We start from the raw sequence: 27800 nt of genomic DNA on the forward strand, positions 1-27800 counted from the left end.
GAAGAGTTCTTAAGGAAAATACCAGGTGGCATTGATGTGTATCTAAAAGAGCAGAATTAATTTGACCCTAAGAAAGCCGCGTTAAAGGCAGATGACTATGCTCTTATTCATAAAGTAGGTAAAACCCCATATAGAGAAACTAGACCTAAGGAAACTTGTACATACTACAAAAAAGAAGGACATCATATTTCAGAATGTCCTGATCCACATTGTGCAGCTTCATACTTAAAGAGAAAACCTAATCTCCCTCAATTCTCTCCTAAGCAAATGAATCTGCCCAAACAGGAACCAAAACCTAAGGTGGAGAAGAAAAAGACCTTCCATTGTGCATCACACGAGTCCCAAGCGTTTGCACCCTTCACTTGCTCAGACAAAATAAATGGTAAACCTGTAACCATACTCAGAGACACTGGATCCTCTCAAACGATCGTCTCTCCTAAAGTAATACGATCTAAAGGTGAAACTCACAGGTATGTTGCAGTTAATGACCTAACCAGTAAGTCTATGTTGCCTCTCATTAATGTAAACCTTCATTGTCCTTATTTCTCTGGAACTACTGAAGTAGCTGTAAATCCAGAACTGTTACCATGCAAGAATGTAGATGTAATCCTGGGTAATGACATAGCTAACTCTGTTGTCTTAACAAACTTAATAGCAGTATCTCCAGGTGATGTTGTACAGGAGGAATGCTTAGCAGTGACACAAAGCAGTAAAAAGGACACCCCTACTGAATCATCATCAAACCCGGGGCCAGTCTCTGAACCTATGGATTTCAACGATTTGATGAGTACATATAAGATCCAGCCTGATTCCTTTAGCTATCAACAAAGGAAAGATGTTACTCTACAGCAGTGTTTCAACCAAGTGAAACCAAAGGATACCAACAAGTGTTCTTATTTTTAAATTAATAATAATGTACTAATGAGAAAATTCAGGTCCAGCAAGAACAGTCATCTAGAAACCTGGTAGGATCTATTCCAGGTAGTTGTTCCTAAGGATATAAGACCTCTGATTCCAGAATTGTCTCACTCTGCTGGTATCACTAATACATATGAATGCATCAGTCAAGACTTTTATTGGCCAAACATGAAGAATGACATTAAAGAGTATGTAAAAACATGTACAACATGTCAAAAAGTAAGTAGTCCTAATGTAAAAGTACCAGTTGCACCATTAAAACCTATACTTGTGCCTAAAGAACCTTTCAGTAAGATCATAGTAGATTGTGTAGGCCCTTTGCCTAAGACAAAAAGGGGACATGAATACTTTCTTACGGCCTCATGCCCAACTACCCGTTATCCATTTGCAGTACCTTTAAGAAACATTTCAGCCAAGAACATCCTAAAGTCACTAGTGTCAATATTTACTGTTGTAGGATTTCCAACTGAACTACAATGTGATCAAGGAATCAATTTCATGAGTCATGCATTTAAAACAGCTATGAAAGATTACCATATAACCCAAGTATCTTCCTCAGCTTACCATCCACAGACCAATGGAGCATTAGAACGCACTCACCAGACCATTAAAAATCTTCTCCGGAAATACATCCATAGTTCAGGTAACGAGTGGGATTGCGATTTGGAACTGATCATGTACATCATACGAGGAGTTCGAAATCAGTCTACTGGTATATCACCTTTTGAACTACTCTTCGGTCGACGGCCACGAACTATCCTCAGTTCAGTCAAAGAACGCATCCTGAAGTTGGGAGATAATGAGGTACCTCTTTCCCAATATATTTCAGAACTCAATAGGAAACTTTCAGATCTTCACTCCATTGCCAAAACTAACTTGATAACAGCTCAAGAGAAGATGAAGATTAACTATGATAAAAAGGCTAAAACCAGAAGTTTCAAAGTAGGAGATGCAGTGCTGCTATACCATCCGATTGCAGGCTCTCCCCAACGAGAGAAATACCAGGGACCTTGTACCATCACTCAACGTATCTCGCCAACCAACTATATAATCGCCACTCCAGATAAGCGTAAGTCTACTCAATTAGTCCACATAAACCTCTTAAAGGCCTATTTGTCTCCCTCAACAGCTGAAAGTAAAACGGTAATGATTACTAATGCCATACCATACATAGATTGTCCTATGGATCAATTTACAGATGATCCAATAACTGCATCTTGGCAGGATTCTCAAAACTCAAATATCTTGGAAAACTTATCAGACTATCTACAACCCTTATCTGCATCAAAATGTAAATCTTTAGTAGCTTTATTCCATGAATTTCCTAGTATAACTTCAGATAAACCAGGCAGATGCACCATGCTAGATCATGACATCAAACTACAACCAGGTGCTGCACCCATTAAACAAGCTTTCTATCGAACATCACAGAAGAAATTGGGTATCATGAAAGAAGAAGTGAACTACTTGATAAGAGAAGGATTGGCAGAACCGAGTGCGTCACCATGGGCTTCCCCATGTCTCCTAGTAGGAAAGAAAAATGGTAAATTTCGTCTATGTACCGATTACAGGAAAATTAATAATTTAACAATTAAAGATTCGTATCCTCTACCAAGAATACAAGATATCATTGACCAAGTAAGTAATTCGACCTACTCAACCCAAATAGATTTGTTGAAGGGTTATTACCAAATTAAATTAACAGAAACGGCAAAGGAAATCTCTTCATTTATCACTCCATTTGGATTATTTAGTTATAACGTAATGCCATTCGGATTAGCCAACGCAACTGCCACCTTCCAAAGAGTAATGTCTTTAATTTTACAGGACTTGGAAAAAGTATTTGTATATTTAGATGACATCATTATTGCCTCTGACACATGGGTAAACCATATTCAAAAGATAAAAGAAGTTTTCTCAAGGTTGAAACAACATGGATTAACGATCAACTTAGCAAAAAGTAATTTTTGCAAAGGTCAGGTATCTTACCTTGGTCATCGAGTTGGCAGTGGTAAAGTATTACCCCATGATGCAAATATTAGTGCCAAAACTTCTTATCCTGTTCCAACTACCAAACAGGAATTAAAAAGATTTCTAGGTATGGTAGGATATTACTCTAAGTTCAGTCCAAATTTCTCACCATTCACAGGACCACAATTTGCTTTAACTTCTTCAAAAGTAAATTTTTCTTGGAGCCAACAACATCATCAAATATTTACCCAGCTAAAAACTTACTTGTCATTTCCTCCTATATTAATGGCACCTAACCTCACCAAACCATTCTATCTCCAAACAGACGCTAGTGATCTTGGATATGGGGGCATTTTATTACAGCATCCTGCTCCAATAACAGCCATAACAGGAAACCTGCCCCCACTAGCTGATCTGTTACCAGTCTCTTATTCCAGTGGACGATTTATGGGTTCCCAACTAAATTGGCCCACTGTGGAGAAAGAACTTTTCGCCATCGTAGCTACCATCCAGAGATACGAGATTTATGTTGATGGACAAGACACGATCTACGTCTACAGTGACCACTCTCCACTGTCGCATCTCCATAGGTCCACTACTCTCAACCTTAAACTTTTAAGATGGTCATACATACACTCTGCACATAATATCCAAGTAATAGCCATATCAGGACGAAAAAACATTGTGGCAGACTCCTTATCAAGGATAACCTCGGTCTTTCCTCGGGAAATGGAAAAAAACAAAAACAAGGGGAGACTGTGATATCCCCATATGTTGTACATATGCTAACATATCTGATTTGTCTAATGTTTATTTTTCCATTTTCTTTGTAAATACATAACCTTATTTCAGCGCCATATTCATTCCATTCTTCTCATTATCTTTTGTTTACACTCACCTTTCTGCTGTAAATCATCCCTGTATTCTTACCTTACATGTTATAAGGTAACCCGAAATTTATTGATTTTGTTAGAATACATTATTCTCACGACGAGATTCATCTACCTTGCTCACCCAATCACTTTGCATTGCTTATTATTGTTGTTTTGAAGTGCTTTTTCATTATTTTATTTACCGTAAGATTAAAGTTTTGTTTATAACATAGTTTATTGTTCCTGTCCTCCAATTGTCCTGCTAATAGTGCTTCGATTGTCTGCAACAAGCTTTAAGAAGATACATTTGATCATAATTGACAATCTTATACACTCGTAATAAGAAACAAGTGAATTTGGAAGTCTACCCATATGACCTCTATTTTATTGTGTGAAGAGAACTAACGCCCATTGTAAAGGGGTAATTGTTTGCACAGTGGTTCGTTACATAATATATATATATATATATATATATATATATATATATATATATATATATATATATATATATAAATAAAAATATTTATATATCTATCTATCTCTCTCTCTCTCTCTCTCTCTCTCTCTCTCTCTCTCTCTCTCTCTCTCTCTCTCTCTCTCTCTCTCTCTCTCTCTATATATATATATATATATATACATGCATGTATATTTATGTATGTATATATATATATATATATATATATATATATATATATATATATATATATATATATATATATATACATGCATGTATATATATATATATATATATATATATATATATATATATACATATATATATATATATTTATATATATATATATATATATTTATATATATATATATATATATATATATATATATATATATATATATATATATATATGGATATATATATATATATATATATATATATATACATATATATATATATATATATATATATATATATATATATATATATATATATTTACACACACATATATATATATATATATATATATATATATATATATATATATATATATATATATATATATATATATATATATATGCATTATTTTTTGTATATATACATCTATCCATGTATATATTTATATATATGTATATACATACTTTACATAAGTCATACTTCCATTCTTTGAATAAAATGAATAACACCATTTCATAAAGCACACAAAAGTTGAGTATTAATCACATGATATCATTAAAAAAAATACATATATATATATATATATATATATATATATATATATATATATATATATATATATATATATTTATATATATATATATATATATATATATATATATATATATATATATATATATATATATATATATATATATATATATATATATATATATATAGAAATTCACAACCACGAACCATCTCACAAATAAAAGAAAAGGGCAAAAGCAAAGGACAATGCTAAACCAACAAGAAATGGCAGCATTTTTTCAGAGAAATGTTCTAGACTCTCCAGAGCATATTCAATTTCTAATCATGAGAAGAGCCTTCATGACTCGCACTTTTCCCCTCGGTTTCCTATATACCATGAAATTCTTGATGTCAGAAATGGGAACATAGCATACTGCTTTGCCAACTAGGGTTATAGCATAGTTAGTAATAATAATAATAATAATAATAATAATAATAATAATAATAATAATAATAATAATAATAATAATAATAATAATAATAAATTAATAATTTTTTAAAAAGACATCTAGCTAAATTCTAGTTTCTAAGTAATTATTATTATTAGAAAAAATCTCTTGAGTCATTCGTAGCCATTGCCCGACCCTTTCTGGCCCTATCTTGGGTGGAGATTGGGCATGGACGCTAATCACATGTCACAGTCCCCTTTGTCATTCAAGAGCGGCCTTTAAACCTTTAACTCTAAGATGTAAAGCTCTATTGTGAGAACAAAATAATCCGATTTCAAGGAGAAATATGATGTTTGGAAAATAGACATTTTTCATTTTGTTATGGATGGCCTTCTTCGTTGTTTACCTTATTTGTTGGTCTGTTTTCGTTCAATAATAGAAACAGCTGAAAGAGTAAGGGGAGGGGGACAATTGTTTATCTCTGTATAGAAAGTGAATAGATGATATGTCATTTTTTCTACAGAGTTTGAGAAAATAGGGAATGATTTGGCGATGTGATATTATTTACAGATCAACACTAAAAATACATATATATACATACATATATATATATATATATATATATATATATATATATATATATATATATATATATATATATATATATATGCATAAATTAATTATTAAGCTGGTCTAAGCGTAGCTCTGTTACTTTTTAGACTATATCAAATATTTATACATAGCATAAACAAATGTTCAAATATCGCAAAAGTAATCAAGCAATTTATAAAACAAAGAAAAAAAATGTAATTTCTATAGCTTCTATATTTAGCCCAGTTTTAAAGAACCCGTAAAAAATAAATGCAATAAACAAATTCTAGAACATTTTCTTATTTCTGGTTGAATCACTTTATCATCATACTTCCTACCAACCATTTGACAGAAAATAGTAGAAAAAATTGAAAATAAACATCTTGGAAAAAAATTGAGCCAATAAATATTATCGTAAAGTCCTTCAAAACTGAGCTATGTATTCTGTTAAGAGGAAATAACACTGGGGGAAGTATGGAATAGAATTTTTCTGCGGCTCTTTCCCTTTTTCCTGAAGTTGTCACAGGCAAGAGGAAAATAATCATGCTCCGACGGAGTTATTGTTTCCCCCCCCCTCAAAAAAAAAATACTTGCCTAACAATATAGCTCTTTGGTTAACATATATGTATTTGATTTGTGTAGCTGGAAACTTATGGATTTTATAATATCATGTTCGCTATATATATATATATATATATATATATATATATATATATATATATATATATATATATATATATATATATATATATGTATATATATATATATATATATATATATATATATATATATATATATATATATATATATATATTTCACCAGTAGTCTCTATCTTGAGCTTCTATTTCATTAGTTCTCCATTCAGCATCTCCGACTTCACGTTTCATTTGGGCTTTGGTGTTCAAACTCTTCTATTGCCTTGTGGAACATATTTAGATTTCGCCAGTCTTCTCTGTTGTATCGGGGGTGGGGGGGGGGAGCACTGCAACAAACTGTATTTCCCGTTGGTATTGCATGCTAATTTATTGCTATCCTTATGAATGTGTTCATTGCATTATTGGGACAAGAAAGAATGATTTCGTCATTTTTTCCCGTTATGCTTCTGTGGCCTTAAGGCAGCTTAAAAATTGGAAAGGCAAATTTGGCCGAAAACTACTGCATTAACCAAGTTTCATTTTAAAGTCTGATGTACAAGAATATTAAATTGTGTTTATCTTAAATGTTTATATGCAATTATGCATTCATAACCACCCCTGTCTCTACTGCAGAATGTGTGTTTACCTGTAGGACTAAATTAATAGCTTCTGTTATAAATTATTCAACTGCTATGCTGATATAGACTCAGAGCAACATGTACTGACATGTCTCTTTTTGCTTTTAAGGGAGATGACCAATGATGCCTCACATCTTCTGACTTATTTTTAACATGACAGTCAAGGCCTTAAAATAATAAATACATATCTATATTCTCTCTAGGGGGTCCCTAAAGTGAGTGTGTTGCATGTAGCAGTCACGCGATGGTACCAAACTGATCTTAAACTGTATATTCAGTGTCAGGAGCCAGACATTCGTGACCCAATGACTAAATCATCAGAAGAAACATATTATAAGTTCTCTCAGTTTGTACATGAAAGAGGATCAGCAAATGATTGCAAGGATATACTATCACCGATTTGAAAGCAAAGTGGTACCAGAAATTCCATGGGTCGTCATGTCACGGTGATCACCTAGAACGTGCAAGGATACGATAACAGAAGGCGTTAAAATGAGGAGAGAGTCAGCTTCTTCAAAAGAGACGTGTACGACCTTCTTCTGCAGATGTCACAAGTGTACCAGATTCTGCTAAATGCACTTCATTATCTTTACCATCAACAACACTGACTTTAGTGGAGATACACCTGATGGGAAGTGGACTCTATATGCTGCAGCTACTGCACTTTATCAACATAAGGATCCATTCACTGACACACATAGCACAAAAAATTTAAGGCTGCCTGACCACAAAGCCAGAGACTGTTCTCTGAAGACCCAAGCTGACCCAGATTTCATCTGCTGCCATGCACTTAATACAAAAACTGTCAAAAGTACCATATTTGATGGATTCAAGCTTAGGGCAAATCTATAAGCAATTGAACCCTACTTTGCTCAAAACTCAGTGTGGTTGTTTTGACGGGCAAGCATATGTATCACCCAAGTAGGCCTGGGTCTTCCCACTCTTTTATCGTATAGTTCTTAGAAGAACTAACCCAAATTAAAAAAAAATAGATATATTAAATATAAGTGAAACATGGTATTCCCAAGAGATTGACAGTGATGACCAGATAAAGGGTCTCCAAACATATAGATCAGACAGAACAAACAGTAATCAAAGGGGAAACGCAATATATGGATAAGACAAAAATCAAGGAAAAGTCTGTGAAAAATAGAGCAACACAGAATGTGAATTGAATGTGGTGGAATTTGAATATGAAATCTTGTGAATATTATAGTTTACAGAACCCCAAATACTAAGGAATTTGACATAATAATAGAAAAAAAAAATAAATGAAATATGTAGAAAACATATAGACTGGAATATACTCCTATCAGGAGATTTTAAGTTTCCTTTCGTGGATTGGAAAAAAAGGGATAGAATAAAGTGGTTGTATATATACATATACAAAAGAGAGTAATAGTAGCACAGAAGATAAGAGGCAATTTGAAAAGCTTCAAGATTTGCTATTTGAACATAATATGCAACAAATAAACCACATTCCAACAAGAAAGGAAAATGTCCTAAATTTAGTATTTGATAATGAGGTGAATTATGTTAAAGAAATAATAGTGTATAACCCAGGAATTTCAGACCAAAATGTTATGGAATTAATAGTCCATTCGAATGTAAGTAAATGCAGAGATAAACAAAGCACAAACGGATGGGAAGGATATGGAAAATATAAGTTTTATAGTAAGAATATAAGATGGTCAGAAATAAATAAAGAATTGAACAAAGATTGGAAAAAATGTATTCGTAAGTGATAATATACAGGTAAATACGGATATACTGTAAAAAAATACTAGAGAAAATTGTTGAAAGATATGTACCGAAAAAAAAAAAATTAACATCAAACATGCATACCAAGCACAGGAGGATCTTTTTTCAGAAAATAAGAAAGTAGAAGAAAAATCATGCAAAAGAGAAAAATGTATGGAAAATGATGGGAATAAAAAGTAAGATAAGAAATGCAGAACAACAGATTATACAATCGAAAGAAAATTGAAAAAAAATGACTTAGAAGAAAGGACACTTCCAAATATAATAATAAAAAAAAAAACAAAGTTCTTCACTCCTATGCAAAAAAAAAAAAAAAAAAACGAATAAAGGGAGATTGGGAGTAGGCCCTCTAAGAACTGAAGGATGGTTAACGAATAAAAAAAAGGAAATATGCAACATATTAGCAGAAAAATATAAGATTGAGTTCACGCTAAGAATTGCTAATGAGAATAATGAAATAGAGATGAGAGAAGAAAATGTTGAATATCTAAGAGATATAGAAATTAATGAAGCAGATAATGCACAGGCTATAAGCGAAATTAGAAATGGATCGGCAGCCGGACCAGATGGAGTTCCAGTGATTTTGTTAAAGAAAACTGCACACACTATCGCGGAGCCGCTTACAATACTGCTAAGACAAAGTATAGATATTAGCGTCATATGTTAAACATAAGTTAGCTTATATCTTCAAAAGTGGATCAAAACTAGACGCAGGCCATTATAGACAGATTCGTCTAACATCACATATTATAAAAGTGTATGAAAGGGTAATAAAAAAGAAAATAATGAATGATTTGGTTAAAAATAATTTGTTTAATATAGGTCAACACGGGTTTGTGCCCGGAAAAAGTACACAAACCCAACTGATAGCACATTATGAAAACATACACAAAATTATGATAAATGAAAAAGACACTGATGTGATCTATCTAGATTTTACAAAAGCCTTTGACAAGGTACACCGCAATATATTGGAGAAAAAAAGGAGAAAGCATAATATTGTGGGAAAAATAGGAAAATGGATAAAAGAATTCCTGCAAAACAGAAAACAGATGGTAGTTGCAAAAGACGAGAAATCAGATGAAGTTCAGGTAATATCTGACGTGCCACAGGGTACGGTATTAGCTGCACTGTTGTTTGTTATTATAATCTCAGACATAGACTGTAATATTAAAGACTCTGTAGTGAGAAGTTTTGCCGATGACATAAGAATAAGTAGAGAAATTACTTGTAATGAAGATTGGAACTAATTACAAAGATATCTAAAAATATATGAATGGTCGGAGATAAATAGGATGGTATTTAGCTCTGATAAATTCGAATCAATAAATCATGGAAACGAGAAGGAATGGTATATGCATACAGGGGACCTGATAACAAGACAATCACAAACAAGGAAGCAATTAAAGACCTTGGTGTAATGCTAAACAGGAATGTTATGCAATGACCAAATAGCAACACTATTGGCTATTATAAAGCAAAAATGGGAATGATATTCAGACACCATAAAACAAGAAAATACACCCAAGTACTGCAATGTGATAATGTACCCGCACTACGAAAATTATATTGCACAAATAGAGAGTGTACAAAGGGCCTTTACTGCTAGTATTGAAGAAGTTAATGACCTTCACTACTGGGAAAGACTATAATTTTTATAATTGTACAGTCTAGAAAGGAGAAGAGATCGCTACATGATAATACAAGCATGGAAGCAAATAGAAGGAAATACTGAAAACATCATGGAGCTAAAAATATCAGAAAGAGCAAGCTGAGGTAGATTAATAGCACCCAAAACCATACCAGGAAAATTAAGGAAGGCACACCGGACATTAATCCACTACGCACCAGCATCGATAATGCAGCGACTATTTAATGCGCTGCCTGCTCATCTAAGAAACATATCAGGAGTGAGCGCAGATGTGTTTAAGAATAAGCTCGATAAATACCTGAGATGCATCCCAGACCATCCAAGACTAGAAGATGCAAATTACACCAGAAAATGCATTAGTAACTCTCTGGTGGACATACGAGGTGCCTTACACTGAGGGACCTAGGGAAACCCAAACATAGAATAAGGCAATAAGGCAATAAGGTATTGGAGCCCACTTTAATGTTTGGTAAACTAATTTCTCTTGGGGTGTGCAAAGAGCATACCTAAACTATCTTCTTCTACCCCTCACCATGATTTCCTCCACACAAGGCACTTGACTAGTCTCTCTTAAAGTTTCCTTTCTAATCCTGTCCTGCCTTTTAACTACCAATATACTTCTGAGGGCTCTGTCCTCAAATCTACAATATCTGTGGGAGATTGTATCATTGCCATATCATGACTCATATCCATACAGTATCACTGATCTCACCAAACTGATATAACGATTAATTTTTTATATGTAATTTCAAGGCATTTGATTTCCGAATTTCAAATTAGTTTTTTTTTTCAAATCTTTCACTAAATTCTAATTTTAAAGAGCGTGTATTGGAGATCATAGTTTGGCCAGTTTTCTTCACCAGGCTGACCAGTCTCGATTGGTGAAGGTGGGAAAATTATGTCTGATCGCCAAGAGCAATCCAACCTAATATGGTTGGCCCAGACTAGTACCGTTTTGCTGATCGTGACAATACATTAACCCTTTCACTTCGTTATATCAGAGAGAGAGAGAGAGAGAGAGAGAGAGAGAGAGAGAGAGAGAGAGAGAGAGAGAGAGAGACCCACACCCACAGAAAATAATTGTAACTAATTTTGTGTATTACTAGAGTTATGGTTAATTTAAAGAAAAAAAACTTTTCTTTCAATAATAAAAAAGATAAAATTGAGTAGGCTCTAGCAATTTTATAGACTTGTTAAAACGTTAGAATGACTAAAAATGTCTTTGTCTTGCATATGATGAATTTCACATTACAGTTAAATGAAATCTGATCATCAGAGAGACGCTGGAATAAAGATTTCCCCCTCCCCCCTCTTCTCCATTAGAGAGAAAAGCACTCAATTGCACAGAACTTTGTCAATGATAAACGCAAAATCAACATGCCGATGCCACGCTCAGATTATTCTGTGGGATTGGATATGCTGGCGAAAACGATGGTCTGGATTTGAAAGTTTTCAATTGATCGTAATATTATCAACTAAAAGTCTGTCGGGGATGCAAAATGAAGTTAGAAGAATATCACCACAAAAGAGAAAATTATAAGAAAACCTTTGGGTTATTAAATATTGGCCCAAGACAAATTTTGGTTATAGAGAAAAAAAATTATTAACAAACTTGGGGTTATTAAATAGTGACAAAGAACAATTTTGCTTTATAGAGAAAATTATATTAAACAGTTTGGATTCTTATTCATCATATTGAAAATTACTTTAGAATTATCAATATCAAAGTATATGATAATTGGATGGTAGACATATGAAACCCAATTAGATAATTAATAATACATAGATAATTCTCACTACTTGAAATATAATTTGAAATCTTGTAATACGAGTATTAAAGAACTTTCTCAATGGGAATAGTTTAAAACGTTTCATTGTCTTTGGAGTTTCGTAGTAAGAAAAGCTCCCAATGTTTTGAAGCAAAATAAAGTTGGTAATCCCCTTTAACAAAAGAGTTATCATCCATTACTGATAGGTCATCTCTGATAGTGTAGGTATCTTATGTTTCTTAAAAATTCAACAAAAAGGAACATGCTTCCCCTGTTTATATGGTCTTCTGGCTTCGTTTCTTCTTTTTCCCAGTTTCGTCATGAAACGGTTGAACGCAAATATGTCTACGTTTCGTTATGAAACAGTTCATTGCAAATGTATATATATTTCGTAATGGAACACTTGATTGCAAATGTGCTTACGCTTCATAATGAAACAGTTGATTGCAAACGTGTCTAAGTTTGGTCATGAAACAGTTGATTATAATTATGTGTACGCTTCATAATGAAACATGAGATTGCAAATGATTTTGCGTTTCGTAATGAAACAGTTGATTACAAATGTGTGTTTCGTTATGAAAGAGCTGATTACAAATGTGTCTACACTAACAGTTTACAGTTGATTGCAAATGTGTCTTCTTTTCGTAATGAAACAGTTGATTACAAATGTGTATAAGGTTCGTAATAAAACTGTTGAATGTTAATGTGTCTACGCTTTATAATGAAAGAGTGGATTACAAAGGTGTGTATGTTTCGTAATGAAACAGTTGACTGCAAATGTGTCTACGTTTCTTAATTAAACAATTGATTGCAAATGTATTCACGTTTCATAATTGAAGAGGAGATCGCAAACGTGTCTATGTTTTGAAATGAAACAGTTGATTGAAAATGGGTTTACATTTCATAATGAAACAATTGATTGAAAATGGGTCTACGTTTCGTGGTGAAACAGTTCATTGTAAATGTGTCTAAGTTTCGTAATTAAATAGTTGATTGCAAATGTGTTTAGGTTTCATAAGGAAACAGATGATTACAAACGTGTTTACGTCTCGAAATGAAACAGTTGAATGTAAATGTGTCTACATTTCGTGATGAAATAGTTGATTGCAAATATGTCTACGTTTCGTAAAGCCAAACATTATTGTAAATGTGTCTACGTTTTGAAATGGAACAGCTAATTGCAAATGTGTCTTAGTTTCGTAGTGAAACTGTGTATTGCAAATATGTGTATGATTTGTGATGAAAAAGTTGATTACAATTGTGTCTACATTTCATAATGGAACAGTTGATTACGAATGTGTCTACATTTCGTAATGAATTAGTTTTCTGCAAAAGTGTCTTAGTTTCGTCATGAAACAGTTGATTGTGAATGTGTCTACATTTTGTGATGAAATAATTGAATGCAAATGTGCCCACGTTTCATAATGAAAAAGGTAATTGCAAATATGCCTACGTTTCATAATGAAACAGTTGATTGCATATATATTTAAATTTCATAATGAAACAGTTGATTGCAAATGGGTCTATGTTTCGTAACGAAAAAGTTGACTGCAAATGCGTCTATATTTCACAATGAAAAAGTTGATTGCAAATATGTCTAAATTCCATAATGAAACATTTAATTGCAAATGTGTCTAGGCCTCGTAATGAAACATTTTATTACAAATGTGTGTACGTTCCGTAATGAAACAGTTGATTGCAAATGTGTCTACATTTCGTAATGAAGCAGTCAATTGCAAATGGATCCTAGTTTTCGTAACGAAACAATGGATTGCAAATGGGTCTAGTTTTTTTCTGGTAAAACTTTTGATTGCAAATGTTTTTACATTTCGTAGTGAAACAATTGATGGTAAAATGCATCTATGTTTCGTAATGAAACTGGTGATTGCAAATGTGTCTGGTTTTTTTTTCTGGTAAAACAGTTGATTGCAAATGTTTTTACATTTCGTAGTGAAACAATTGATGGTAAAATGCATCTATGTTTCGTAATGAAACTGGTGATTGCAAATGTGTGTACGTTTTGTAATGCAACAGTTGATTGCAAATGTGTCTTCGTTTTATAACGAAACCATTTATTGCAAATGTATATAAGTTTTGTAATGGAACAGTTGATTGCAAATGTAGATACGTTTAGCAATGAAACAGGTAAGTGCAAATGTATCTATGTTTTGTAATGAAACAGTTAGTTGCAAATCTGTTAAGGTTTCCTAAGGTAAAAGTTGAGTGCAAATGAGTCTATGTTTTCTAATGTAACAGTTGATTGTAAATGTGTCTACGTTTTGTAATGAAACAGTTGATTGCACATGTATCTACGTTTTATAATGAAGCAGTTGATTGCAAATGTGTCTATGTTTAGTAATAAAAGATTTGATTGCAAATATGTCTACTTTTCGTAATGAAACCGTTGTTTTCATATGTATCTAAATTCTGTCATGGAACAGGTGATTGCAAATGCGTTTATGTTTTGCAATGAAAAAGTTAATTGCAAATGTGTATACGTTTCGTAATGAAACAGTTCATTACAAACGTGTACACAGTCCAAATTGAAACAGTTTATTGAAAATGTGTCTACGTTTCGTAATGAATCAGTTGTTTACAGATGTATTAAAAATTAGTCATGAAACCTGTGAGTGAAAATGTCGCTATTCCTCGTAATGCAACAGTTGATTGTAAATGTGTCAACATTTTGTAATGAAACAGTTGATTGTAAATTGCAAGTGTTTCTACATTTCATAATGTATTAGTTGGTTGGAAATGTGTCTATGATTCGCAGTGAAACACCTGACTACAGATGTGTCTACGTTTCGTAATGAATGAGTTGATTACAAATGTGTTTACGTTTCATAACGAAACAGTTGATTACAAATGTGTTTATATTCTGTAATGAAACAGTTGGTTACAAATGTGCTTACGTTTCGTAATGAAACAGTTGATTTCAAATGTGTATACGTTTCGTAAGGAAATAGTTGATTGCAAATGTGTATATGTCTCACAATGATAAAATTGATTACAAATGTGTCCACTCTTCGTAATGAGACAGATGATTGCAAATGTGTCTACGTTTCGTAATGCAACCATTGATTGCTAATGTGTCTCTGTTTCATAATGCAAGAGTTGATTGCAAATGTATCTATGCTTCATAATGAAACAGTCGATTGTGAATGTGTCTACATTTCGTAATGAAACATTTGACTACAAGAGTGTCCATGATTCGCAAAGAAACAGTTGATTGCAAATGAATCTACGTTTTTTAATGACACAGTTGATTGCAATTGTGTTTGTTTCGTGATGATACAGTTTATAGCAAATGTGTCTACGCTCACTTTTTTGTGTGCGTGCTTTTGTGTATGTGTGCGTGTTTTAGCCATATAGGTACATCTTAGAACTCAATTCAACGTCTGGCTATGTGATTAAAAAAAAATAAATAAAAAAAGTAATGTTTCTGCTTGCATATTTTCATTTAGAATATTTTACTTTTCCATTCTTTTCTCAAAAGCTGAAATTAATCTCATAATGGGGAAAAAATAGTATTTACTTATTGAAAATGTTAATGGTTTGATTATAAGTCTTACTATTATCAATATAGTAATAATAATGATAATAATAATGATAATAATAATAATAATAATAATAATAATAATTATTATTATTATTATTATTATTATTATTATTATTATTATTATTATTATTATTATTATTATTATTATTATTATTTGCTAAGATACAACTGTAGTTGGAAAAGCAGGATTTTATAAGCCCAAAGGCTACAACAGGGCGAAAATATCCCATTGAGGAAAGGGAACAACCAAAAAAAAAAAAAAAAAAAAAAAAAACTATAAGAGAAAAATAAACGAAAAAAATATATTTAAAAAAACAGTAACCACATTAAGTTAGATCCTTCACATACTGTATAGAATGCAAAAACTTAAGATAAACAGCATGCCTGAGTATACTCCTAAGCAAGAGAACCATAATCCAAGACAGTGGAAAATTTTAGTACAGAGGCTATGGCACTACCCAAGACTAGAAAATAATGGTGTGATTTTGAAGTGTCCTTCTTTTAGAAGAGATACTTACCATAGCTAAAGTCTCATCTCTTTTTTATCAAGTGGAAAGTAGCCACTGAATAATTATATTGCAGTAAATAACCCCTGGAGCGAAGAAGAATGTTTGGAAAGTTCGGTGTTGTCAGGTGTATGAGGACAGAGGAGAATGCGGTGAGAATATGCTATACTATTCGGTGTATATGTAGGCTAAGATAAAATGATCCTTAGCCAGAGAGACCAATCGGAGATTTCAGACTTCCGCCAATGAACATTGGGAACATTTACCCAAAGTCTACAGACATGACACATCCCTGATCGTATGCTGACTGTAGATAGCGATAAGTGCAACGTTGATCCAGAATCATGATCTTGATCTGTATCATCTCCAAGATTTATTGGGGTCGTCCATGACCTAAGACATATATATCTGTTATGAGAATTTAGTCAAAATCCGCCGAGGAGTTTTGACTTTATCGTGTCCACAGACGGACACTCACACCCAAATTGATAAATAAACATACTCAATTTTATAATCTCCTTGGAAGAGGTAACACAAGTTAAATAGAACCAAGTTCGAATAAGCGTAGTATTTTTACTCTCCGAAATTTTCGTAATTTGACGAAAAAACCAATATATAAGTAATGAATTCTTTTATTTTGTTATCAACGCATGAGAAAGTAAAGGTAAAAAACGACGAAACTAAATTGATTCAAAATTTTATTACTCCACTTTCTCTCTCTCTCTCTCTCTCTCTCTCTCTCTCTCTCTCTCTCTCTCTCTCTCTCAGATATAAAAGCTAAAAGCTGAATGTTTGCAGAGAAGTCATCTTCCCTTCAAGCAATATTGTTAGATTATGATAAACTGAACTACCGGCTCTTAAATTTTACAAATGTTTAGATAATTTCAATATAGCACAAATTGCCTTAAGTTGTCATAAAAATTAAAATTTTAAAAATACCACTGACATTTTCTGGATACTTAAGTGATTTTAGGATAAATTAAATTGTCTTGAAGAAAATAAACACGTATTTCAATTATCAAAAAAAAAAAAAGGGAGGAAAAATCAGACTTAAAAGAAAACACCACTGAGAGTTTGTAATTAATCTCTGTAAATTTAATATTAGTAAAAATACATAATATTCCAGCAATTTTAAAACTCTCAGGAATACTACTTCTCACTTCCAGATGATAAAGAGGGTTTCCTTTGACCTCTCCCCTTTCAATAGCAATAACAATGCAATTACCTCTGCAAGTGTCATACATATCGTACCTGTGTAATTGCAATCTGGTAACCAACGCCCAATAACTGCCACGTCCCCTTCGTTTCCCCTCAGTCCCCTCGTGTCACCTCAGTGCCTTCAGGCAAACCTTGCAATTGCAATCAATCAGAGTCCTCACTGTGGTACTCAGTGCATTTAAAAATCTTGTGGAAGTTAATCAAAAGATTAACCCTGAAGCAATCAACTTGATATTCCTCAGGTCAAAATATTGCGGAGTTAAAATGTTTCAAATGTCATTCATGAATGGCAGAGGCAGGGGACAGTGTCCATGCCTTAATGAGATAATGTCCCAGAAACTTACCATATATTATTATTATTATTATTATTATTATTATTATTATTATTATTATTATTATTATTATTATTATTATTATTATTATTATTATTATTATTATTATTATAACTTAAGCTGTGACCCTGATTGGAAAAGCAATATGTTCTAGGTCAAACCTCTCCAACACAGAGAAATAGCTCAATGAGGAAAAGAAACAAGAATATAAATACACTAAAAGAGAAATAATGAATAATTAATATGAAATATTTTTAGATCAGTTACAGTAAAATAGATCCTCCATATATAAACTATAAATAAAGACTTATGTCAGCCTGTTTAACATCAAAATACTCGCTGTAATTTTGAACTTTTGAAGTTCTACCTATTCAACTGCCCGATTACCAAGATCATTCCACAATCTTGTCAAAGGTATCTTATCAGCGCCCAAGCTGGGACCAGGCAGGGCCAGGCAATGGGGATTTGATGACTCAGCAGGTAGAACTATACGCTCCCCCAAACTCCCCATCCTTAGCTTACGATGATGGTAAGGTTGCAGACACTATAACTTATCCTCGTTATATACACAGTATTCTATTTCGACTGGAATCATAATAATTTATTTCAGATGACTATGACAAAATTCATCCTTAATTTAGAATTAAAAGTCTTTATAATATCTTAAGAAGAGAATCTCTAGTGATATTGAATACTTTACAAAGAAATTTTCATGGAAACCATATAGACACATCTGTATGAAATCGAATTTTCTTTAATCTATTTCCAATAATTTCGGACTTTTAATTTCCCTGTATGGATTCCAGGTAAGATAACCGTTATCGGGGAAACACTTAGAGTAAATACCCCATCACTCAATGATCACGTGGTTTTTACCATACTTACATATTGATATCCAGATCCTACAGGCAAGTTACCGATATTCTTCAGGGTCATTGTTTTCATACAAAGCTTTGTAGTATGAGAAAGAGAGACTATTTTGAAATGTTTATGGTAATAGATAATTTGAAATTATCAAAGGAAAATTTTGATAAATCATAAAAAATCTCTATTTATGAATTAGATGAAATAATTTCAAACGACTATGATAACAAATAATGGGAAATTATCAAGACAAATAATTACGACAAATCATAGAACAACCTATGAGCTATATAGATTAATTTCAAATGTTTAATGTAAAAAATATTTAGATATTATTTAAGAAAAAGCATCATGATAAACTCACCAATTAGAAAATAATTTATAGGAAAGTGGTGACAAATTTAAAAGTAACAAATTACTAATCAACCATTTCAATTCTATATATGAATATTAAGGTAATCATACTTTTCTTTTTTTATGTGATCACGTGCAGACAATAACAATGAGTAAGTTATATATAAATGATACCCTCGTTTTAATAATAAAAAAAAAATTAAATGAATGAACACAATGAGGTAGTTTGGGAGATTTAATCCTCTGAAGAGAGTATGATCCACTATACTTGAAACCCTCTACAGTCGAGTACTACCAGGGATTTTACTGATAATTATAATATAAATTATTCATTCAAGTTACATAGTTAGTAATAATAATAATAACAATAATAATAATAATAATAATAATAATAATAATAATAATAATAATAATAATAATAATAATAAGAGGCGTGATTTTTCAGATAATGACAATTTTAATAATTTCATTGCAAATAATAGTTTTAATATTTTTGATAATAATAATTTATATAACAAACATTATAATTTTATATTGAGAGAGAGAGAGAGAGAGAGAGAGAGAGAGAGAGAGAGAGAGAGAGAGAGAGAGAGAGAGTGGATGTGGCAAATATTCTTAATGTTAATTAATGATATCAATTTTATATTAAGAGAGAGAGAGAGAGAGAGAGAGAGAGAGAGAGAGAGAGAGAGAGAGAGAGAGAGAGAGAGGATGTAGGTGGAATGATAAAAAATGAGAATAACTCTCAATACCTATTTGCGAGTCAATACCTGTTGTTAAGCTTGAAAGTATACAAAAACCAACGTGACTTTTACTAAATCATATCTATGGAGATTTCACTGGAGCAGCAAAACAGTTTGTATGGACTGGTTTGATTGAATATGCAATATGCAACGGAGTGAGGGCTAGGTTGCCCGAATTTTTGTATGAATAGCTAAAATGGTTTCAGCTTTCAACATGTTTGGGACATATTTCTTTTAACGTAACAGGATAGATTCTGTTAAAAGAAAACCTTTGTATTTAATGAAATAGTTATAAAAAAATTGTGTAACCGATAAAAATACTTTTTATCCTTTAGATTTTTTTTTTCTTAATTCTGTTAACAGCTGTTAGATACATTATTTCAGTGCTACCTTAGGCTATACTTGGTAAACAAAAGAATTGCACTCTTATTATACTTGCTATTACAATAAAAATCATATACCATTTCCTAGAATGTATTTACTTTTGAAATGAAAACAGAGTTTTTGAATGATGGAGACTGGACAATATATTTGTAAATGATAGGATAATCTTTTATTAGGCTCCATTGGATCTGCCAAATCTTGCAGAGATATAAAAAAGTGCTGAAACCTAGTGGATTCTGTAGTAAAATGGGAGGGCTACCGTCACTACCTCATTAATGGCCTTCAGATACAACCCTTCATAGTGCAGCATGTCTGCTCTTCCCCCTTTGCTGTAACGAGATACAAACCGTATCTACAGGGCCATCATCAGACGTGTAAACTCTGCAGATCTGAAGATCCTTTGAGTAGACTGTGTAGAGCCATTTCATATCAACATTAGTAGTCACGCTAAATTCAACGGTGGCTCAGACCTTCTACTTACAACAACTATTTCTGGGCTTTTGTCTTTGTCTCAGTTTTCGTTTTCATGAAATTGGAGAGTTTATTTCTTTTTTGTCATACAGTGATAACAATATATATCTTAGATTTGATCTAAAATGTAGTTTAAACTTAATACGTTGTTCTAAATCTTCTCTGCCTATACCAGTTTCACTAATTTATCTTAACTTTCTTTTTGCGTACTCTTATATGAAATTATGACAATACATGACAATAGACAAAAAAGGCAGAGGGAAAATAGAATAAGAAACATTGGAATCAATTAAACAAACTTCCTATTACTAGAAAAAAAAAACTGAAAAAATTAGATGATATAAAAAACTCTATCTCCCTGTGTCCCCTGAGTCCCATCATGTCCCCTCAGTCCCCTCGTGTCCCCTCAGTCCCCTCGTCTCCCTTCAGTTCCCTTGTGTCCCTTCAGTCCCCTACAATCTCCTTAGTCCCCTCATGTCCCTTGAGTCCCCTCAGTCCCCCCAGTCCCCTAGTGTCACCTCAGTCCCCTCGTCTCCCTTCAGTTCCCCTGTGTCCCTTCAGTCCCCTAGAATCTCCTTAGTCCCCTCGTGTCCCGTGAGTCCTCTGAGTCCCCTCCGTCCCCTCGTGTCCCCTCAGTCCCCTCGTGTCCCTTCAGTTCCCTTGTGTCCCTTCAGTCCCTTGTGTCCCCTCTGTCCCCTCATGTACCATTAGTCCCCTCGTGTCCCTTCATTTCCCTTGTGTCCCCTCAGTCTCCTTGTGTCACCTCAGTCCTCTTAGGTGCCCTCAGTCCCCTCGTGTCCCATCAGTCCCCTTTTTTCCCTTCAGTCTCCTCGTGTCCTCTTAGTCCCTTCTTGTCCCTTCCGCTCCCTTATGTCCCCTCAGTCCCCTCTTGTCCCCTCAGTTCCCTTGTGTCCCCTTAGGACCCCCATTGTCACCTCCGTTCCCTCTTGGTCCCTCAGTCCCATCGTATCCCCTCAGTCCCCTCCTGTCCCCTCAGTCCCATCATGTCCCCTTAGTCCACTCGTATCCCTTCAGTCTCCTCATGTTCCCTTAGTCCCCTTGTGTCCCCTCAGACCCCTCAAGTCCACTTTGTCTCTGCATGCCACACCAGTCCTCTCTTGTCCCATCAGTTTCCTAGTGTCCCATCAGTCCCCTAGTGTTCCCTTAGTTCCCTCGTGTCCCCTCAGTTCCATTATGTCCCCTCAGTCCTTTTGAGTCCATTTAGTCCTCTCGTGTCACTTCAGTTCCCCTGTGTCACCGCAGTCCCCTTGTGTCTGCTCAGTCCACTTGTCTCCCCTTATTTTCCTCAAGTCCCTTCAGTCCCCTCGTGTCACCTTAGTCTCATCTTATCCCCTCATGTCTCCTCATGTCCCCTCAGTTTTCTCGTGCCACCTCAGTCTCATCATGTCCCCTCAGTAACCTTGTGTCCCCTCTGCCCACTTGTGTCCCCTCAGTCCCATCATGCCCCCTCAGTCCCTGTCATGACCCTTCTATCCCCTCGTGTCCCCTCAGTCCCCTCTTGTCCCATAAGTGCTTGCATACCCCTCATTTCCCTCGTGTCCCCTCAGCCCCCTCATGTCCCCTCAGTCCCCTTGTGCCCCCCTCAGTCCCATCATGTCTCGTCAGTCCCTCTCGTGTCCTCTCAGTCCACTCGTGTCCCTTCACCTTCAGTCCCCCTCGTGTTCTCTTATTCCCCCCTGTCCCCTCAGTCTTCTCATGTCCCCTCTGTCCCTTTGTGCCACATCAGTCCCCATGTGTCCCCTCAGTCCCTTCGTGTCCCCACAGTCCCCTAGTATCCCTTCAGTTCTGTTGTGTTCCCTTATTCCCTTCAGCCCCTCCCAGGTCCCTTGTGTCCCCTCAGGACCCTCGTGTCCCATTATTTCCCTCGTGTCCCCTCAGGCCCCTCATATCCCCCCAGGCCTCTTGTGTTCTCCAAGTCCCCTCGTGTCCCCTCGGTCCCCTCAGTCCTTTCGTGTCCCCCCAGTCCCCTCGTGTCCCCTCGCTCCCCTCAGTCCTTTTGTGTCCCCTCAGTCCCCTCGTGTCCCCTCAGTTCCTGCATGTCCCCTCAGTCCTCTCATATGCCCTTAGTCCCCTCGTGTTCCCTCAGTACCTTTGTGTCCCATCAGTCTCATAGTGTCCCATTAGCTTGCTCGTGTCCCCTCAGTTCTTTTGTGTCCCCTCTCATGTCCCCTTTGTCGTCTTGTGTCCCCTCAATCCCCTCGTGTTCTTTCTGTTCCCCCATGTCCCCTCAGTCCCCTCTTGTCTCCCTAGTTCCTTCGTGTCCCCTTATACCCCTCGTGTCCCCCCCCCCCAGTCCCTCATGTTCCCTCAGTCTCCTCGTGTCACCTCTGTCCACTCGTGTTTCATCAGTCGCCTCATGTACGTTCAGTCATCTCGTTCCCTCTCAGCTCCTAGTGTCCCATCAGTCCCCCAGGCAAACCCTGCAATTGCTATTAATCAGAACCCTCACTCTGGCACTCAGAGCATTTCAAAATTTTGAAGAAGTTTATCAAGAGATAAATCCAGCAGCAATCAGGTGGATATTCCTAAGGACAGAATATTGAGAAGTTTAAAGGTTATAGAGGTCAATCATTAGTGGTAGAGGCAAGGGACAGTGACCACGCCTTAGTAGGATATTGTTCTAGAGACTGATCATATATTATTGTTATTATTATCATTATTATTATTATTATTATTATTATTATTATTATTATTATTATTATTATTATTATTATTATTATTATTATTATTAGTTAACCTACAACCCTAGCTGGCATAAGCAAAATGTCACCCTTTTAAAAAAAAACATTCGCTGCAATTTTGAACTTTTGAAGTTCTACCGATTCAACTGCCCGATTACGAAGATCATTCTACAACCTTGTCAAAGGCAAATGATCAGTGCCCAAGCTAGGACCAGGCAGGACTAGGCAATAGGTTTTGATGACTCCGCAGGTAGGACTATACGCTCCCCAAACTCTTCATCCTTATCTCACAAGGATGGTGAGGTTGCAGACACTACAATATAGCCTCGGTTTACACAGTATTCTATTTTGACTGTAATCATAATTATTTATTTCCAAAGACTATGGTAAAATTGAGTCCTAATTCTAAATTAAAAGTCTTTAAAATTTCTGAAGAGAATCTTTGGTTATATTTAATATTATCAAATTACTAATCAATCATTTCAATTGCAAGTTATAGGAAATGATGTAAGTTTTTCTTTTCTATATATGATAGACGGAATTTGAATTAAGTTAGTTTAAATCTATATATTGAGTTTGGGGGATTTAATCCTCTGAAGAGAGGATGGACCACTGTGCTTGAGACCCTCGGCAGTCGGGCAACTATCAGGGATTTAACATATTGCCAGAGTAGAGAATGTTTCACTTGCGGTTATTGCCTTATTTTACGTTAGGGTTCCCCCATGTCCCTCAGTGTGAGGCACCTCGTATATCCACCAGAGAGTTGCTAATGCATCTTCCGGTGTATTTTGCATCTTCCAGTCTTGGATGGTCTGGGATGCATCTTAGGTATTTATCGAGCTTACTCTTGAACACATCTACGCTCACTCCTGATATGTTTCATAGATGACCTGGCAGTGCATTAAATAGTCGCTGCATTATCAATGCTGGTGCGTAGTGGATTAATGTCCGGTGTGCCTTCCTTAGTTTTCCTGGTATATTTTTCGGTACTATTAATCTACCTCACATTGGTCTTTCTGATATTTTTAGCTCCATGATGTTTTCAGTAATTCCTTCTATTTGCTTCCATGCTTGTATTATCATGTAGCGTTCTCTTCTCGTTTCTAGACTATATAGTTTTAAAAATTGCAGTTTTTCCCAGTAGTCAAGGTCCTTAACTTCTTCTATTCTATTGTACACTCTCTATTTGTGCAATATCCTTTTGGTAGTGTGGGTACCATATCACATTGCAGTACTCGAGTGTACTACGTACATAAGTTTTGTAAAGCATAATCATGTGTTCAGCTTTTCCTTTTTTAAAGTGTCTAAATAACATTCCCATTTTTGCTTTACATTTGGCCAACAGTGTTGCTATTTGGTCGTTGTATAACATATTCCTATTTAACATTACACCAAGGTCTTTAATTACTTCCTTGTTTTTGATTGTCTTTTTATTAGGTCCCATGTATGCATATATCATTTCTTCTCTGTTTCCATAATTTATTGATTTTAATTTATCAGAGTTGAATACCATCCTATTTATCTCCCTCCATTCATATATTCTGTTTAGATCTCTCTGTAGTGAGGTCCTATCTTCATCACAAGTAATTTCTCTACTTATTCTTGTGTCATCGGCGAAACTTCTCACTACAGAGTTTTTAACATCACAGTCTATGTCTGAGATCATAATAACAAACAGCAGTGCAGCTAATACCGTACCTTGTGGCACGCCACATATTACCTGAGCTTCATCTGACTTCTCGTCATTTGCAACCACTATTTGTTTTCTGTTTTGCAGGAATTTTTTTACCGGTTTTCCTATCTTTCCACAGTATTATGGTCTTTCATTTTTTTTTTCTAACATATTATGGTCTACCTTGTCAAATGCTTTTGCAAAATCTTGATAGATCACATCTGTGTCTTTTTCGTTTATCATATTTTTGTATGTTTTCATAGTTTGCTATCGGTTGGGTTTGTGTACTTTTTCCGGGCACAAAACCGTGTTGACCTATATTAAACAAATTATTTTTAACCAAATGATTAATTATTTTCTTTTTTATTACCCTCTCATACACTTTCATAATATATGATGTTACACTAACAGATCTATAATTGCTTGCCTCTAGTCTTGACCCACTTTTGAAAATAGGGGTTATATAAGCTAATTTATGTTTAACATATATCTCGCTTATATGTACACTTTGTCTTAGCAGTATTGCAGGCGTCTTCGCGATAGTGTATGCAATTTTTTTAACAAAATCGCTGGAACTCCATCTGGTCCGGTTGCCGATCCATTTTTATTTTCACTTATAGCCTTGATAATATCTTCTTCATTAATATCTATATCAGTTAGCTATTCAACATTTTCTTCTCTCATCTCTATTTCATTATTCTCATTAGCAATTTTTAGCGTGAACTCACTCTTATATTTTTCTGCTAATTTGTTGTATATTTCCTTTTTTTTATTCGTTAACCGTCCTTCAGTTCTTAAAGGGCCTATTCCTAATCTCCCGTTATTCATTTTTTTTTTTTTTTGCATAAGAGTAAACTTTGTTTTTTTTTATTATATTTTGAAGTGTCCTTTCTTGTAAGTCCCTTTTTTTCATTTTCTTTCGATTGTATAATCTTTTGTTCTGCATTTTCCATCTTATATTTTATTTCCATTATTTTCCACACATTTTTTTTTTGCAAGATTTTTCTTCCACTTTCTAAATTTCTGAAATAAGATCCTTCTGTTTATTGTTTTTTTTTTTTCGGTATATATCTTTCAACAATTTTCTCCAGTATTTTGTACAGTATGTCCGTATTTACCTGTATATTATCACTTACGAATACATTTTTCCATTCTTTGTTCAGTTCTTCATTTATTTCTGACCATTTTATATTGGTACTATAAAAATTATATTTTCCATATCCTTCTCAACGTTTTGTGCTTTGATTAATTCTGCGGTCACTTGCTTTGGAATGGACTATTAATTCTCTGACATTGTGGTCCGAAATTCCCGTGTTATACACTATTATTTCTTTAACATAATTCACCTCATTCCAAAAAACTAGATCTAGGACATTTTCCTTTCTTGTTGGAATGTGTTTTTTTTTGTTGCATATTATGTTCTAATAACATATCTTGAAGCTTTTCAAACTGCCTCTTTTCTGCGCTACCATTACTCTCTTTTTTATATGTATATATACAACCCTTTTCTTCTATCCGTTCTTTCGAATCCACGAAAGGAGAGAGAGAGAGAGAGAGAGAGAGAGAGAGAGAGAGAGAGAGAGAGAGAGATAGAGGATGTATGTGGAAGGAAAAAAAGAATAATTATTAGTACTCTTTTACGAATAATAATTTGTGTTTTGCTTTGAAATTTCCTTGGATATGACTTAGTGAATGTCACAATCACTAAGTCATATTAATGGAAATTTTAGTGGAGTATCCAAACAGTTAGTATGGACTAGTTTGATTGAATATGCAACATGCAAAGGAGTGAAGGCTATGTTGCCGGAATTCCTTTTGAAGTAAAAGGAGATAATCTGTTAAGTGAAAATCCATTAATTTAATGGGATAGTTACAGAAATGTTATATAATTTTTCGAATAATCGTATCGTGTATATTGCCTTCTGAGATACAAGGTAACTTATAAAAAAAATTGTTGCTAATTATAAATTGGTTAGTAGAGAGAAATATAAGTACTATATATATATATATATATATATACATATATATATATATATATATATATATATATATATATATATATATATATATTTATGATAAATTTTGCACATTTATACGTGTTTTTCATATTTAAATAAGCCATATATAATTTTGATACATTAATGTCTGGATTCTCTTAACGACCTCGGGATCAGAGCCCCAGGAGAAATCACACAAAGACATGAGCTTGTGAACGGCCGGGAATCGAACCCTGGTCGGCAAGCTTGTATAGACAGTGACTAAACCACAGTGGCCAAGTGGTTTAGTCACTGTCTATAAAAGCTTGCCGACGAAGGTTCGATTCCCGGCCGGTCACAAGCTCTTGTCTTTGTATGATTTTGCCTGGGGTTCTGATCCCGAGGTCGTTAAGAGAATCCAGACATTAATGTATCAAAAATATATATGGCTTATATAAATATATATATATATATATATATATACATATATATATATATATACATATATATATATATATATATGTATATATATATATATATATATATTATATATAAATGTATATATATATATATATATATGTATATATATATATATGCATATCTATATATATATATATATATAT

At 34.1% G+C, this 27800-nt stretch overlaps 2 protein-coding genes across 2 annotated transcripts in view; both read left to right on the forward strand.

Moving 5' to 3' along the window:
• The window catches only part of LOC137625640 (uncharacterized), a 22885-nt gene extending 843 nt beyond the window's left edge, over positions 1-22042 (forward strand). Inside the window, exons 2-3 of the mRNA XM_068356549.1 lie at positions 21200-21421; positions 21653-22042. Of these exons, the coding sequence (XP_068212650.1) occupies positions 21200-21421; positions 21653-22042 (612 nt within the window). The remainder of the gene's footprint in view (positions 1-21199; positions 21422-21652) is intronic.
• Positions 22043-22193: 151 nt separating this feature from the next.
• LOC137625641 (uncharacterized) lies at positions 22194-22961 on the forward strand. The gene has a single exon (XM_068356550.1). It carries the CDS (start codon positions 22194-22196, stop codon positions 22959-22961), a length of 768 nt encoding a protein of 255 aa, XP_068212651.1.
• The last annotated feature ends 4839 nt before the right edge of the window (positions 22962-27800 follow it).

This window comes from Palaemon carinicauda, chromosome 32 (genome assembly GCF_036898095.1).
Source record: "Palaemon carinicauda isolate YSFRI2023 chromosome 32, ASM3689809v2, whole genome shotgun sequence".
Taxonomy (NCBI): domain Eukaryota; kingdom Metazoa; phylum Arthropoda; class Malacostraca; order Decapoda; family Palaemonidae; genus Palaemon; species Palaemon carinicauda.